Source organism: Enhydra lutris, unplaced genomic scaffold (assembly GCF_002288905.1).
Source record: "Enhydra lutris kenyoni isolate GAN:26980312 unplaced genomic scaffold, ASM228890v2 scaffoldscaffold10, whole genome shotgun sequence".
Classification (NCBI taxonomy): domain Eukaryota; kingdom Metazoa; phylum Chordata; class Mammalia; order Carnivora; family Mustelidae; genus Enhydra; species Enhydra lutris.
Window position 1 is genome coordinate 5,232,392 of NW_019154094.1, and position 16,933 is coordinate 5,249,324.

The following is a 16,933-nucleotide window of genomic DNA, read 5'->3' on the forward strand; positions in this document are numbered from 1 at the left end:
AAGACAAAGGAACAGAAGGCTGTTACCTCTCCCTATGATGCCTGTATTACTTGTACATTCGCTGTACCGACGTAATTTATTTAAAATACCAAACACTCAAAAATCTTTGTGATATCCAGTTTCTTTCACATCTTAGGATGCCTTCATTCCTACTCCCTATTCCCTCCCCCTGCCCTAGAAACACACACATACACAAGCACACACACAAACAACCATGTGAACAACGAGCCGATGCCCTTGGGGAAACCAGCTACTGGGCCTGTCCTTTGCTTCCAAGAGCCTGTGGGACAGAGGAGGCATAGGACCTGGAAAATGCAGAAGGAGCGGTCCAGCTGGCCCAGCACCTGACCAGACCCATGATTTCAGCATAAAATCTAGAAAAGATGAATGATGCATTACAAGGAATGAAAATCGACAGCCTTTCTCATTTTATTTTATTGAGAGGATGACAGCACGGGGTTGGGAAAGCAGATGACTGGCCAGGGTGGGAGAAGGCCCAGCGCCCCTGGGAAGGGCCGGGAGCAGCAAGGGGCTGAGGCGCCTCAGGAAGGGAGGCCAGGCCATCTTCTGGCGGGTTTTATCTACTCAGGAAGGCGCAGGCTTCCAGAAGTGCTGTGGGACACACCAAAGCAGGAGAGTCAGAAACCGATTTCTTTTTTTTAAACCAAGATATCAGTCAAGGAGAGTACTGAAACACAGACCTTCCCCTGCCTTCTCCCACCAACCTGCGGCCCGTGCTTGCTCACCTTGGCCCTCCGAGCCTCCTCCTGATGGTGGCCCCTTGGCTCTGGGCCTCACTAACCAGGGTGACTTCCTGTCCTCGCCTGAGCGACACAGGCCCCACCCCCTTTTGCCTCTAACTGACTCAACTGTCACAGTCAAGTTCACAAGGCACAGATGGTCCTCGGATGGGAGCCTTCAACGCCCCGTCTTCATGCAGATGTGTCCACAGCGGCGGTCACCTCCTTGTGCCCTCAGGCACTGACAAATACTCCCTGAGGCCTGCTTGGTGTGAGGCACTGTGCTGAGTGCCAAGGTTCCTGCAGGGACACACGGGCCCTGCCCTCAAGAGGCATACACTCTGGGCACGGGAATAGCCCTGCAGCCTCTTTCTCAGAACGGAGTCCTTGAACCACCTGATCACAATTGCCCTGCTAAAGAGCGGTGGCAGTATTGACTTTGGGACCCGGGGAACCCTTGGTTGGCTGAGCTGTTCTCTGCTTTGTTCAGCAGCAACCATGGCTGCTGCCCACAGACACCAGCTGCACCCTCCTATGTTGTAAGAATCAAAAATACCTGCAAACACAGCCCAGTGTCCCCTCGGTGGGCGGGGTTGGGGAGGACACAGCGCCTAGCTGTGAAGGACTGATACTAGAGCTTCTGGGCCCCACCCCACCCTGGGGCCCCCACCACCCCGATGTCTCTAGCTGTCGATGAGGTCCCAGGAACCAGATTCTGGGAGACCCCATGCACAGGCCAGGTGGTGCACATTGTAGTGTTAGAATCACCGCCTGGGGTCTTACGACACTCAGCAGTATCTTACACGTGTTCTTCAAGGAGCAAATCATTTTTCAATACATCTTCCTGGCTAAGATGCTTTCTAAGACTTTGTATTTTCCATGGCTGGCATTTACAGTAACTGTCCGGAGACCAGCATTTGTCCTTTCTGAATACATACGTGTATACACACACACATACATGTATGTGCATGTACATGTGTATACGCATATATACATATAGCTCCATACATGTACACATACTTCGTTCTACTGGATAAAATGTATCATCAGTTTCTAAAACCCAGGACGGGCACTCAGCATTACAAAAATTGAGCATATTACTACTGCCTGATTTTTCCCTAAGTCTTTCATCTTGTCAGTGACACTGTAACTTCCCAAGGCAGCAGGAAAGCACATGGCCATGACTTTTTTATTCCCATCTTCACTCCTAAAATGCCACCCAGCCCAGCAATCTCGCCACCCTTCCCGCGTGCCGGCTTCCCCAGGGTGTCGCACTTACGGGAGCTCGAGCACTGTCTCAGATTACCAACGGCCGTGACGTATGCTGATCCCAAATATTCTTGATACGTGTTTTTGCCCTGGAGTCTGGCCAGGCACTCCGTGTTGTCATTGAACAGAAGGTTTTTGGTCTTAGACAGGAACAAGCAAAAGTCTCTTGGGCACTTCTCGCCGTTTCTTCCAAACTGATTCTGTAGTAACAAGGCAGACAGTAAGAGAGTGGCCGAGGGAAACAGGAGAATGTAGGACAAAGACACCTCTTCCATCCAGGCTCAGCCCTGGGAAGCCCACAGAATGAAAGGAGCTGAGTTCTGGATGCCTTCCACCGCTTGGCTGAGCCCCACCCTGCCCCATGTCCACCAGCGGTCCGTGCTCCACAGGTGGCAGACACACAGGGTAGAGACTGGGCCCCTCCCTACTTCTGATCTCACCTCCTGCCATCTTTCCCTCCTTGTCCATCTGTGACCTCTTCCCATAAAATCTCTGGGTGGCTAGGTGACAGCTGAGGATTTCTGAGAACTCCCCCAAAAGCTAACCACCTACAGCATTCCAAGAGTCCAGCTCTTGCAGACAGGCAGTCTGCATTGGAAATCATCTCTGTCCTTGATCAGGTCATTGCCCTGGGCGGGTGGGTCATTCAGCCTCATCCGCGGGGCGAGAGCAACACACCTCGGTGATGAACCCCCTCTTACCAGCACCAGTGAGCATGCCACAGTGAGGTTACTGTACCCATTATTACCATTCTAGTGCCACCATCTTTAAATCACACCTGGACATGAGGTGTTCTAACACAAAATCTAGACGCTCTAAAAGAGAATCACAGACTTTAAGGAAATTGCACGGTTTCCTGCAAACCACTTCCCACAGATAGCCTTCAAACTGCAGAAGTTCTGGGTGTGTTCTTTCTAGAGATTATGTGTGCAGATGCCTCTGTTTTTCCCATCACTGAGACTCTGGGCAGCTCCTCGGCATGAAACCAACTTCATGCAGAGGGACGGGAAAGATGGGCTCTGGACGGGCTGCTTCCCCTCTAGCGCTGTGACCGCCCTGCCTCGCAGTAGCCCATGCAGCTGGCAGACGGCAGGAGGCCCTGGCGATCCACACCTGTTGGTCGAGCAACACCTGCTTCAAGTGTGTTGCCTTCTCTTGCCGAGATACCACACCGTGGTTTGGAGCCATGGCCAGGTGGCACGTCTGAGCCTCCGTCACAGGCTTCCGGGTGCCATCAAGGCACAGCAGCTCAAAGTCCTCCAGCTTCAAATCCTTAGCCCAGGCCTCAGGGTTCTTGCCTGGGGAGAGAAAGAAAGGCGGCATCAGCCATGGGGCTGCCCCACTCAGTAAAGGTCCTTTCTGGGTCCACTGGCTTCTCCTGAAATGCACACATGTGGGTCACAGTGACGCAAGGGAGAGGGAAGGAAGCCGTCTGCACAAGCTACACAAACGCCAAGTATAGCAGTCGTCAGTGCTGTTTCCACACTAGGGGACGGGATCCAGGAATACAAGGGAGAGAAACCCTGACATGCTCTACAATGTGGACAAACCCTGAGAAAGCGTCAGTGAAAAAAGCCAGTCACTAAAGGCCACGGGATTCTATTTCTGTGAAACGTCCAGAACAGGCAAATCTACAGAGACAGAAAGCAGACTGGTGGTGGGCACCTCTGGAGGAGTGGGGAAAGGGGCAGGAGTACTTTCTGGGGTGTTCTAGAGTGTTCTAGAATTGGGCTGGGCTGGTGAGTGTGGCGCTCCATGAATGTGCTAGAGATCACTGAGTCAAACATTTGGAATGAGCATATTTTTATAGCATGAATTGTATCTCAACAGAGCTGTTAATTTTTTTTTAAAAGAATGCCCTCCACTTGTGCCCTATTTTCCAATGAGTTCTAGAAAAGGAACATCTGGTTTATGTTCAAGAAGAAATTGTTTTCTCCTTCCTTTCATATTCAAAGGCTCTTAGTGTATAACCAGACAAAGGATAGGAACTTCTGTAAGTTTATTGAGTATGTTCCATCGATTTAAAAAAATAGTTGTAAAATCCCGAGGAAACTTTACACCGCAATCTGACATCGCTCTAGGATAACAAGAGTATGCTTATCGTGGTAAGCACTGAATCATGTACAGTGATTGTTAAATCACTATACTGTACACCTGAAACTAATATCACACCGTATGTTAATTACACTTCAGTAAAAAAAAACCTGACATCCATCGATCCCCAGAGATCACTTGGATTAATGCTTCATAAATTTGAAGTAGAATTCTACGCATGTCTGTGTATGTGCAAACATAGATCCAATGTTCAGGCCCCTGCTTCTTTCCTTCTACCCTATCTCCCCTCAAAAAAACAAAAACAAAAACAAACACTTTATCCATTCTCTTGGCTCTGTCTATTTGATATTGAGACCACTCCAAGTTTTTATGTCTGCCTTGGGGGCCGAGTAGGGGTTCAGAAGAAGGCTGCAGTTTGGAGGGAGGCCAGATGGCTCAGGGTGCGGAAGCTGGCAATTACTATTCATGTTCCATTTTCGGTACCTGCCTGTGATTTTGTCCCCCCAAAGACTCCCAAGGAGTTTCCAGACAGAGGGCTCACATGGGTCTGAATGAAGGCCCTTACTTCTTTTTTTAAAACTTTGGGACAGGGAGGGGCGCCTGGGTGGCTCAGTTGGTTAAGCGACTGCCTTCGGCTCAGGTCATGGTCCCAGAGTCCTGGGATCAAGTCCCACATTGGGCTCCCAGCTCCATGGGGAGTCTGCTTCTCCCTCTGACCTCCCCTCTCATGCTCTCTCTCACTCTCTCTCTCTCTCAAAATAAATAAATCTTTAAAAAAAAAAAAAAAAAAAACTTTGGGACAGGGAGATGGTATACTTCTGTGGTTGACTAGACAAAGCCAGGGAGACATTTGCTACTGTGTATGGCTGGGGTGTGTGTGTGTGTGTGTGTGTGTGTGTGTGTGTGTGTGTGTGTGCATGTGTGTGTGTGTGTGTGAGAGAGAGAGAGAGAGAGAGGGAATATGGTTTCAAAATCAGTGTGACACTCAGAGACATACCACATGGCATAATTAAGTAAAGAATTTTGCAAGTAACTTGATCCAAAGCCTAGAAAAGGTTATAATAACTTCCCAATTGCAAACCTGAATACTGAGATGCGAAAGGGAAACACTTCGCTTACCATTCGTGTTCTCCAAGACAGTGACGTCTTTCACAAATGCGACATCTCCAGCCCTCTCCGCCAGGCACCTAAAATGTTCCAGAAAATAAACACATTGCCACAAATGAGAAACTATTAGGGTTTTCATGAATATTTGTAATATAGATTCCAAAAACTGGAACAAGGGTGTAAACATGGAATAGATAAAGACAAATATTTCCAGGAACATATAATTTAAAATGGTAGCTTGGAACACATATGTTTATGAATCTTCCCTGCTTCCAGAGTCCCAATAAGATGATATTAGTGAAATTGATGGGTTTTTGGTTTCTTTTTTTTTTTTTTAACTTTAATGAGATTTTTTTTAAGCTGTAAACCATGAGTCAGAGGAGGGCAGGAGGGGAAGAGAGAAGGTAGTACTGACAACTTTTGGAAGGCGGAGAGCAAACCAATGAGTTTTAATTGATCCAGCAGAGCAGAGACAGCTGTAAATGGAAGTTGGAAGAGAGGGAAGCCCAGAAGAACACTGATGTGTGCTACAGAACTCCAGAAAGGTTCATCAGTTAGAAGTACCAGGCATCACTAGAAGTACCAGGCATCACGAATCTGGCTGAGACAGGAGGACGGGATAGAGTGTGTATAAACATGGCTTATGTGCCCTTCTATTCCATTTGGATGGGAGATGGCTCCACACACCCCACCCTCTGGCAGAAGACTGAAGGCTTGTTCACAAGATACTGAACCTGAATTACATGAGAGACAAAGAGCCAAGCACAGTGGAGAGCAGAGGCCCAACACTGATGTCAGAGAGTGGACTGAAAACCTATATTCTGTAAGGTTAACTCATAACCTCTTTCTCCCACTCAGCCTCCCAAGAAGCATACGGGATGATTCTTTCTCTGGAAAAGTTGATCAATCCAAGAAAAATTCCTATAGATTCTGACATGGGGATGCCCCACAGTGAAATGACACAAATCAGTTGCCCCATAGGTGAGGCCCATAACCAAGCCAAGACAAGGCACCTGATGCAGAACTAACAGTCATTGTTTGTGTTTATTCTCAAATATGGACAATTGGCTAGAAACTACTGGATCTTTGGAATAAAAGCCAGAAAAAAATGTAGACTGCAAAAACATAGTTAATTATGCTCAGAAAATACAGAGACAATACAGGAGAGGGAATAAAATTTTTTTAAAGATTTTATTTATTTATTTGACAGAGAGAGAACACAAGTAGGCAGAGCAGCAGGCAGAGAAAGAGGGGGAAGCAGGCTCCCTGCTGAGCAGAGAGACCGATGCAGGGCTCGATCCTAGGGACCCTGAGATCATGACCCGAGCTGAAGGCAGAGGCTTAACCCACTGAACCACCAGGTGCCCCTAACATTTTTTTTACTACAATGAATATCGCCAAAGAGATGAAAGAAATTGTAGCATTCATAAAACAAGAACAAGAAGCTCTTAAAAAGGAGCAGTCAGAATACAAACTGTTGTTAGAAAGTAAAACAAAAATCATTATCAAAATTCTCAAAAATGATATAATGATTAGGTTAAGCTGAGGAAATACCCCAGAAACTGGAAGATAAAGAAAAGCAAATAATAAAAAAATAAATAAGAAGATGATGAAATGATAATCCAGGAGTCTATAATTTAAGAATTAAAGTTTAAAGAGAAATCAGAGAAAAAAGGGTATAAATTATCTAAGAAATAATGAAGTAAAATTTCCCAGAACAGAACAACTTGAGCTTCTAGACAAAAGAGGCCCACCAAGTATCCAATCCAAAGGTTTAAAAGGAGACTCACATAAAGAAATATCAGTGTGAAGTTTCAGAACATTGGAGATTTTTTTTTTAACTCAGAAACTTCTTAAGAAACTTTTCAAAGCATCTTACTTTCGATAAAACCCCATGTGAATTTTTCCTAAAAAGTATTTTTCAGGGCGTCTGGGTGGCTCAGTCGTTAAGCATCTGCCTTCGGCTCAGGTCATGATCCCAGGGTTCTGGGATCGAGGCCCACATTGGGCTTCATGCTCAGCAGGAAGCCTGCTTCTCCCTCTCCCACGCTCCCTGCTTGTGTTCCCTCTCTCTCTGTGTCTTTGTGTCAAATAAATAAATAAAATCTTTTAAAAAAAAGTTTTTTTAATTCATTGTTCAATCTCTGCAAATTTAGAGAGAAATATACATTTTAAGGGAGAGGCATAGGTGTCTGATTTCTTTACTCTTCACAAAATATTCTTTGGGTCGACTTGTGCGTCTAAGATGCTTCCTCACCCTCCTAAAGCTCATTCTCTCAGAACAAGGATGTTACAAATAAATTGTTGAAAAATCAAAAGTAATTTTTTTTCAAAAAGGAAGAGTCACATACAAAGGATTGGGAATCCAAAATGGTAGATTTCTCAAGGGAAATTCTAGATTTAGAAGACAATGGATTAATGCTTTTAAATTTTTGAATTTGTTGTAGTTTCTGTCTTTCTGTTACATTCTGGATAATTTTTTCACATATATTCCTTAATTCTCTTTTCAGCTATGTCTAAGCTGTGAAACTGGCCAATGGCATAGATAGTTTCAAATGCTATGTTTTTTTCCTTTCCAGAAGTTCAATTTATTCTTTTAGAAAAAAATACTAACCGTTTTTTCTGCTGGATGTTGCTTCTAGTAACTTTCCCCCTGTGTGTTAGCTTCATACTATTATAGTTACTTCTGACTGTGTACTGCTCATTGTTATCAAGACAGGATTTTGGGGGCACCTGGTGGCTCAGTGGGTTAAGCCTCTGCCTTCGGCTCAGGTCATGATCTCAGGGTCCTGGGATCGAGCCCCGCATCAGGCTCTCTGCTCAGTAGGGATCCTGCTTCCCCCTCTCTCTCTCTGCCTCCCTCTCTGCCTGCTTGTGATATCTCTCTCTCTCTCTGTCAAATAAATAAATAAAATCTTTTAAAAAAAAAAAAAAAGATAGGATTTTTGAACAATCATTGAGGCCTATCCTCAAGGTGCTGTCTTTCAGGCAGGTTTCTAGAGGGACCACTAGTCTGGGACCACTTTTAAAAATATTTATGAGTTGAGGGGCACCTGGGTGGCTCAGTAGTAAAGCATCTGCCTTCGGCTCAGGGCCATGATCCCAGGATCCTGGGATCGAGCCCCGCATCAGGCTCCCGGCTTGGCGAGAAACCTGCTTCTCCCTCTTCCACTCCCTCTGCTTGTGTTCCCTCTCTCACTGTGAATCTCTCTGCCAATTAAAAAAATGAAGTCTTTATATAAATAAATGAATGAATGAAAATATTCATTAGTTGAGAATTTCTGGACCATTCTAGGGGATATAAGTTTGAGCTGCAAATCCATGCAGGAGGGGGTTCATGCTTTCAGTTTTTCAGGGCTGGTGTGCATTCTCCTCCGTTTTCCTCAGCATCCAACAACTTGTTGCCCTCAGGAGTAGGTGAGGAAATTACTTCTGATTCACTCCTACCTTAAAGCTGTATGTAACCTCTGTGTTCAAGTTTGCAATGACAGGTAAATGTCCTCAGGACAAAGTGAACTCTTTTTTCTCTGAATTCCTAGTCTCCCTTAATAACCTTACTACTTTGTTATTTATTTGATATTTTTAAGAACGTGTGTGTGTGTGTGTGTGTGTGTGTGTCTGTGTCTGTGTGCGTGCGCGCGTGCGACCGTGTGGACTATTCCAACATTTTTGCTTGTTTTTAGTGAGAGGATTGGTCAAAATAGCTAATGCTGTCCTTTCCCAGACAGGGAAAATCCTGTCAAAATCCCTAGGGAGAATGTTTTTCAACTGACACTTAGTCATCCAGCCAAACTATACATCATTTCAAAGGTAGTACAAACACATTTTCAGACATGGAATCCTCAAAGAACAGCAATGTCAATTCAGCCTTTCTCAAAAAGATGTGTTCTGTGCCAACAAAGCCAAGAAAGCAAAAGACATGGAATCCAGGAAACAGGCAATTTAACATAAAGTATTGTGAAGGGAAATCCCAGAATGACCATCAAGGGGAATCCCAGGACGACAGCTGTGCAGGAGGCATCGAGAACACCAGTCGGGACTTGGCCAGAGCAAGATTCCCCAGCATCTGAGGAACCAGAGCCAGTATTCAGTCTGGGTATGTATTGTTAGGAGGTTTACACTACTGACTACGGGTTTTTAGATGAACTAGTGATTTTTTTTTTTAAGCACATGAAGCAAAAAAACATGAGGCAAAAAAATGAAGCAAAAAAAAAAAAAGAAAAAAAGAAACAAAAAAATGAAACAAAAAAAAAAAAGACACTTATTAACCCTAGAGTAAACGAAAACTTTGTACTATAAGAGAAGTACAACCTTATTACACCACATATTTGATATGAGAATATTTACATATTCATAATAACGTAAGCACTGAACATGAAATAAAAATATGCTGGGTGCTGAAAGGTGAAATTCGTGCTTGTGAGTGGAACAGGCACAGGAGTTGCAGGAGAGGCTAGAACTTCTTCCATAATGGAAAGTCAGCAGAAAAATAGCTGAAAAGTGAAAATTAAGAACCAGCAATATAAGAATGTTAATTAGAAATATAACCATGCTAGGACTTCTGGGTCCAGCTTTCAGTTTAGACAAAAGACAAAACATTTCCTTCTTGTATAAAGAGGAAGACGAAGGTGTAGGTGTTTCCAATGGAATAATACCTTCCCGTGATTATAAAAGAGAAAACCACATGATTCCTCTGGGCTTTTCTATTTCTGAGCAGAATCACATCACAGCTTTTCTATTTGCAAATCCTTAGTCTTTTAAAGATATTCTCATACTTTCACAAAATATTTTCATAAGTCACTCACACTATAGTAAAAGTTACGTCTATATCGTCCCATTGTGGGAGAGAAGGCTACTGAATTTATATATGAAAAGTTCAAAGACCCCACTTTGGCCACTGTCCTTGTCAGATCCATGACGCCATCTGGTGGTACAATATCTTTTTTTTTTTTTTTTTTAATAGGCTCCACACCCAGCACAGGGCCTGATGCAGGGCTTGAACTCACAACCCTAAGATCAAGACCTGAGCTGAAATTAAGAATCAGACGCTTAACTGACTGAGCCACCCAGGAGCCCCAAGAGCAATATATTCTTGGTATATAGAGAAAAAGGGATTGGGGAGGACCCCTGAGAAGCCGACCTCTGTAGGAATGGGGTTGCAATTTTGAATTATGGATAATTACTGTGGATCACTAAGTGGTTATAACTAGTGAATTCTAAAAACGTATTTTTTGGTTTATCTTTCACTTTCCTAGTGGAAAATAACACTGCACTACTGCTTTGTCTTTGCCATTTCTAAGGCTGAAATCAGAGAGAAAAGTAAACTGTGAGATATAAGGACCACCCTGATGGGGGAGGAGGGTGAAGAGGGTGGCGGCTACAGGAAAGAGAATTCTTGCCCATAAAATTGAACTGTAGAAAGGACTTAAGAGGCCACAGACACGACCCATTTGATTTTGAGGAGGATGACGCTGAGGCCCACTGAGGCTGACTTGGGTCCCAGGCCACAGAGAGGGGCCAGGCAGAGCTGAGGTCATGCAGCCCCATGGCAGCAACCCCATGGCAGCCTTGGGAAGGAGTGGAGGGGCCGTGATGGGTGCAGCCCCTTTGTGGGCCCCCAGGCCGCCCCTTGGCTCTGCTGTGACAGGCCGTGTCTGCCTCCTTAGACGTGCATTGTCAAGATGCTGGAGGATAAGGGATGAAGGACGAGGCCCCACCCAGGGCAGCCTCGGCTGCAGAACTCACCTAAAAGCCCCAGTGTAGCCAAAGTATCTCTCATTGTTGTTGGGCGCACACTTGTTTTCACCCTTCTCGTCGCCAACGCACAGCGCACAGAGATTGGACTTCGGGTCTGACCCAGGGGCACAGCTCTGGCTAAAGAATTCATCTGGAGAGAAGGAACACGGGAGTCAGCGCTTCCCACCTGAGTCGAGACGAGAGGCCTCTCTACCCAACAGGCCATACAGCTTGGGTTGGGTCCGTTTCACAGCCTGGCAAGGACACCGCACCCTCGATGTCACACACTGCCTGGTGCTGCCACCCACAGAGGGCCCAGCAGAAATCAGAAGGCCTTCACACCGGAGGCACTGACAGGAAATCTGCCCGGGGGCTGGAGAAGAGGGTCCGGTACTGGGCAGAGGGGCCCATTGTGACACCCTCGGGCTGAGACTCAACTGATGAACTTGGCAGTGACCCACAGCCGAACCTGCTGGCCACCCTCCAGGATCTGATCCCCTTTCCTCAGAAACAGAAGCCCTGCTTTTTACCTGGTCATCCGGTCCGTTAGGATAAAGACTGGCCTTACCAGATGCCCTATGGCTAGTACAGAACTCTCCAGCAAGTTCCTTAGAAACACCCTTCGAAGACAGTTGGCCCAGATCTTTCTCCCCTTCTTCTCTTTCCTTCTGCACACGGGCTGCCAAAGTGAGCACCCAGCCTCCAGTTGTGACATATACGGCCCATGAAGGGACCTTGAGCACGGCAGCCACACAGATCACAGCTCTGTGTTTGAAGCCCGGGCTCTGAACTCTGTGAGGTTATCACAGTAGCTCCAGACAATCTAATCTCTGGGTTTCACTTCCATGAGAAAGAAACCTCTGCTTTGTGGAAGCCTCTGCTACTTGGGGAGTTTTCTCTCCTGGCCGCTGAATTTGATCCGACTAACCCCCCGTGTGATCTGACCCACGTTTAGGAGTTAACATGGACTTCTATGGGTGAAGGTGAGAGGACACGCCGGGACGAGAAGGTCCTGCCTCGATGAGCAGCTAGCACCCATTATCCGACTCATGTGGGCCCTGCCCCTGGGAGAGCCACACCACGTGTCAACCTCTGGAGAGGCCTGGGGAGCACCTGCTAAGGTCCCCTCTCCCAGCTTGGAGGCAGCCACGGGGCTGGGAAAGGATGACCACGGCAAGTGTCAGCAACGAGGAGCAGAGCCCCATGGAAGTCTGCCCGAGTCGGGCTCCCAAATCCACTCAAAATGCAGCGGCATCCTCCTTGAGGAGACACCTGCACGAGAGGCAAGCCCTGGTGAGGACATGCCACACATTTTCACAGCAGCAGGCCCACAGCAGGTGGGCCACGGCCTGCGCATGGCGGGAGGAACATGGGGCATGCAGGGAGAGAAGACCCCAGAAGCAGGCAGAGCCAGAACCCTTGAGCTCTTAATTTGGTTTCCTGGCAGTGTGGAGGAAGAAGTCTATTTCCTAAGGCAAACAGGTGCCCTTCCCCAAATTAGGAAGCCAGCGCCTAGGAGAAATTTGGATCGAACACTTCAAAAGATTAAAAAAAAAATTCTGTACTTCTCAGAACCTCTATCTATTCTTAGGGTGCAGAGAAGCCGACTGGTCCTCCAGTTTTTTATCTTGGGGTGGGGTGACCCACTCCTTGCTGTCCGGTCTGCTACACGGACAACGTGCCGACCCCCAGAGAGGCCTTCGGGCCACAGTCGGCCCCGCCGTCCCCCTTCCCTGAGGTCCCACAGCTCAGCGCGCCTACCCATGCACAACTCCCTCAGGACGCCTTACCGAACTTGCAGGAGCCCGTCTGGTTGAAGAGCAGGCCCACGGGGATATTCCAGCCTGCAGTCCTGCCCACGGCGGTGTGGCAGGACTTCCTGCCTCTCAGAGAGTTCCAGGTGAGACTGGGCTCTGATTTCCTGACAACGGCCACAGCAAGGTACCCTTGAACAACAGAAGGGGGGGGGGCGCCTGGCATCGGACTCAAGCGCAGCTCTCTGCAGCCAAAGCCAAAAGTCAAGGAGCCCCACCAATCAGGGATACCCCCCAGATATCTGGCCACTGTCAGAAACTTAAGCAACTGTTCTATGTGAAGGTGAGACCGATCTAGGCTATGAAAGGAAGAAGACAAGCCGAGCCTTTAAGTGGTGGCTGGGGACCTACCCTGACCCAGCCATACGAGACAGGGATGTAACCACCCTCCTGCCCTGCGATCAGGACACAGTGAGTCATTCTGAAAGTTCTCGGCCAAGTGTGAAGGTTAGCAGAACATTCATTACCATTACGCATCTGTGAATTATGTGCACCTTCGAAAGAACTTCAGGATTCTCCAGCTGCATCCCTTTCTCTGAGTTTTTCTAGAGTTCCTGCCATCTCCCCCTCTGGCAATGAGGACTTAACCTCCACCCGGAAAGGAACAGATTCCAACTCACCTTCAGCCGGTCTATCCACACAACCTGCGTTATTAGGGTTCTGTGATTCTGAAAGGACAAAAACAAGCAAAATGCCGTTCAACGCTGAGCTTTGTGGAGAAGTCGCAAACTTTTAAAATCTCAATGACACAGGATCAAATCTGAGGAGAAGGGACAGTGCAGCAGCCCCTGGCACCAGAAAGGCATCCATCCTTGTGTTCACGGATGCTCACGGCAACTCGCTCACAACGGCCACCAGCTGGACGTGACCCAAATGCCTCTCTGCCTTAGGAGGGACAAGTAACTGGTCGAGTCATGGCACAGAACACCACACAGCCACAAGAGTTCATATCCTTTGGAGGAACAGCACCAATGGAGCACCGAGCGAGAGACGTACAAAGCACATGCCTCACATGCAAGGTTTAAAATCAGGCAGAATTGCTCTGTGTTGTCCGAGGTCAAGGGTCATTACCCTGGCTGGAGTAAGGGGGCTGGTGGCAAGAGGGCACCCAGGGCCACGTGGAATTTGCTGTGTTTCGATCTGGGCACTCGCACACTGGGACGTATCAGTTTGTGAAATATCACTGAGTTGCACGCCTATGGGCATTTTTCTGTATGTATATTATACTATACTAAAATCTTCTTTTAAATATTTTATTTGAGAGAGAGAGAGAGAGAACGAGTTGGGGGCTGGGCAGAGGGAGAGGGAGAAGCAGACTCCCCATTGAGCATGGAGCCTGACACAGGGCTCAATCCCAGGACCCAGAAATCATGACTGGAGTCAAGGTCAGACGCTTAACCGACTCAGCCACCCAAGTGCCCCAAAAACCTTTTTTTTAAAACGAGAAGAAAGAAGCCAGTCCATGCCAATCTATGCTCTGTCCATGCTCGATCCATGCTTCTCAACACAGCAGGTAAAAGCCTCTTTCCTTTATTCTTTCCCCCCGATTCTCCTGTTTGAATGCATCCCCCATCTCAGCATCTCCACCTGGACCCCACCCGGTGGGCTTACTCCTCCCATGGCCCAGACGGAATAAACCAGAGAAGACACTCCCCCAACTTACTTTGGTTCTCTGCCAGGACAGGCACCAAACCACACTTGCCCGCAACGTAGATAAGTCCTCCATCCAGGCTCAAGGCATCAGCTTTTCCTTTCTGCAAAACCAAAGCAAATCGTCAGCAGCACACAGGGAGGCTCTCTCCCATCCCACCTGTTTTAGGGTCTCTTGGAGCATGGCTATACGTTAGAGAATGTCAGGTGTTCCGATAAAGCAGCAGAAAGAGACAGGGGTTTGTGTGAACAGAGCATCCAAGGAAAGACTATGGGCACTACTGATTCTCTACCAGCCCTCTATGCCTTTCACGCTGTCACTTCCAGCACAGAGACCAGGCACAGGCAGCACAGACTTTCTGTCCTCCAAGCACTCTTGGGACACCCTCCTGGACCAGCCTCACTCACGGAGGAAATGCATGCAAACAACTGGCCTGGTCTAGTCTCATCCCGTTGGCACCACACTCAAAGAGCTACACAGAAGCTGTTCAACATGGGGGAGCCTGGGTGGCTCAGTGGGTTAAGCATCTGCCTTCAGCTGAGGTCATGATCACAGGATCCTGGGATCGAGCCCCGTGTGGGGCTTTCTGTTCAGCGGAGAATCTGCCCCTCCCCCTGCTTGTGCTCTCCCCCTGCTTGTGCTCTCTCCCTCCCTCTCTCAAATAAGTAAAAAAGATTTAAAAAAAAAAAAAAAAAAAGGCGTTTAACAAATGAACCAAAACGACTGATCTGCCTCACCCTGGGAATGAACGAGCCCGCACCCCAACACTGGAACATGGATTCATCAAGACTAACTCCCTCCTTGGCTCAGTAATAATTTTTTTTGACAACTCTCCTAAAAATAACTGGAGACGTGGCTGAAGATTTCTATTCAGGGATGGGGCACCACCGAGTTATAGATAATAACGAAGTAAGGGGACGAAGCAGAATAGGATCATGGCTAAACCAAGCCACAGACACAGGAAAGATACCCTAGCATCATTTTTAAGTGTTTTCAGAGACTATGTTCACATGAGAAAATGGCCACGACGTACCCCAAGTGACAAGGACTCAAAGCCTACGGAACAAGTGCAATCCGGGATGCACACGTGTACCCAGGAATCCGGGGGTAGGGAGCTCTCAACCCCTGAACCGCGGTGTAGCTCTGCTAGTGGTGTGCGACATGCTACCTGTCTAGGCTTCCTCGGTCCCCTGCAATAACCGCGTCAAAGCGGGCTGGGTGGGGGTGGGGGCGTGGAATGGCCACCAGAAGCAGTTCTGAACCGAGCGCGGAGCGTCCCAGGGCCCCGAACCACCCCCAGCGGAGCCCGCGCCCCTACCAGGACCAGCGCGATGCAGTCCTCGCCGCTGGGCGCCGACTCGCAGGTCACGGTCCCGCCGCTCGCGCGGCTCCATTGCTCGCACTTGCGCAGCTCGTCCGCGCCCACCGCGCACCACGCCACCCGCGCGCGCCGCTCTGCCGCCTCCGAAGTCTCTGCGCACGGGAACAAGGCCGAAGTGGGGTCCAGAGCCCAGCGGGGACACCCCAGCGCCGCCCAGCGCCCACCAGCCCAGAGAAACACCCAGGTAACCTGCTGCCCTCCCGCGCCCCCCACCCCAGGCACAACCCCTTCTCCAGAAACGCTCATAACCCGGCTTCTCATTTCCGTTCCTTTGGAGACTTCCCCGGTTTCTAATCCACCCTTCGAGCCTTAGTGCAATAACTTGTCTGATGTCTCAGTCCCACGGGACACAAACTCCAGGACACAGAGACAGTGGCAGTCCCAGGAGATGGCTTAGCGGACGTTGAGCCCATCCCCGAACTCCCCTCGGGCAGTCACCACCTCTAACGACAGTGCAGGGTCCTGGTTCCCCCCTCAAACTCCCACCTGTGCATGCACCCAGGAGAGGAGCCACGGCTGAGCTGGCTCACTGTGGTATCCGCCCCCTCCCCCAGCAGGTGCAGGGCCCCAGCCCAGATTTGGTGTTCACCAGGCCCTCGGGGTTCATCATGCCCGGGCTTGGTTGACAGGACACTGGCCTCTGCCTCCAGTGGAGAAGTGACCGCTCTAGAGCAGGGCCGCACTGCCTGAGAAGGGAGTGCAGGTTCCTTCCTGGAAGGTCTCCCCGGCAATTTGCAACACCTGCTGCCGGCCTGCCTCCCCACCCCTCACCCCCTGCCCCTCCCCCCCCCCCAACTCCCTCAACCCGGTCCTGCCCCGGCCTCACTCACTTTCCCTCAGGCTCTGGAAGGCACTGATGAAGTTGAAGCCAAGGTACAGCTCAGAATCTATATTCGAGGGGATCCTCAAAAACCCAAGGGCGGAGTCTTTGAACAGCAGATCCTTCTCCCCTGCAGGGGAGCCAAAGAGCTGGAACGAAGATGACTTGTCTTTTCCAAACTTTTCCTAATTCAGGAAGAATAAGAATCACAGTCTCAGTGGTAAATAGAGAGGAAAGGAAAAACACCATGTTTGGAAAACAGTATTGGGAGCTGGGGGATGATCCTTGGTTCAGTTCTTCCTGCGTAGGGACCGGCACCTTCCCTGTGGCAGGAGCTCAGCTGTGGCTTATTCCTTAGAA

At 48.5% G+C, this 16,933-nt stretch overlaps 1 protein-coding gene across 2 annotated transcripts in view; it reads right to left on the reverse strand.

Moving 5' to 3' along the window:
- Window positions 1-399: 399 nt before the first annotated feature.
- LOC111144126 (lactotransferrin) overlaps window positions 400-16,933 on the reverse strand; it is a 29,086-nt gene continuing 12,552 nt past the window's right edge. The window contains exons 8-17 of one of the 2 annotated variants that reach the window (XM_022498279.1): window positions 16,584-16,758; window positions 15,691-15,845; window positions 14,385-14,475; window positions 13,342-13,389; window positions 12,698-12,853; window positions 10,917-11,058; window positions 5,184-5,251; window positions 3,123-3,307; window positions 2,020-2,209; window positions 400-612 (exon numbers count right to left, since the gene is read on the reverse strand). In XM_022498279.1, the coding sequence (XP_022353987.1) occupies window positions 578-612; window positions 2,020-2,209; window positions 3,123-3,307; window positions 5,184-5,251; window positions 10,917-11,058; window positions 12,698-12,853; window positions 13,342-13,389; window positions 14,385-14,475; window positions 15,691-15,845; window positions 16,584-16,758 (1,245 nt within the window). In that variant the 3' untranslated portion in view covers window positions 400-577. The remainder of the gene's footprint in view (window positions 613-2,019; window positions 2,210-3,122; window positions 3,308-5,183; window positions 5,252-10,916; window positions 11,059-12,697; window positions 12,854-13,341; window positions 13,390-14,384; window positions 14,476-15,690; window positions 15,846-16,583; window positions 16,759-16,933) is intronic. The other variant, XM_022498280.1, reaches the window with a different exon arrangement.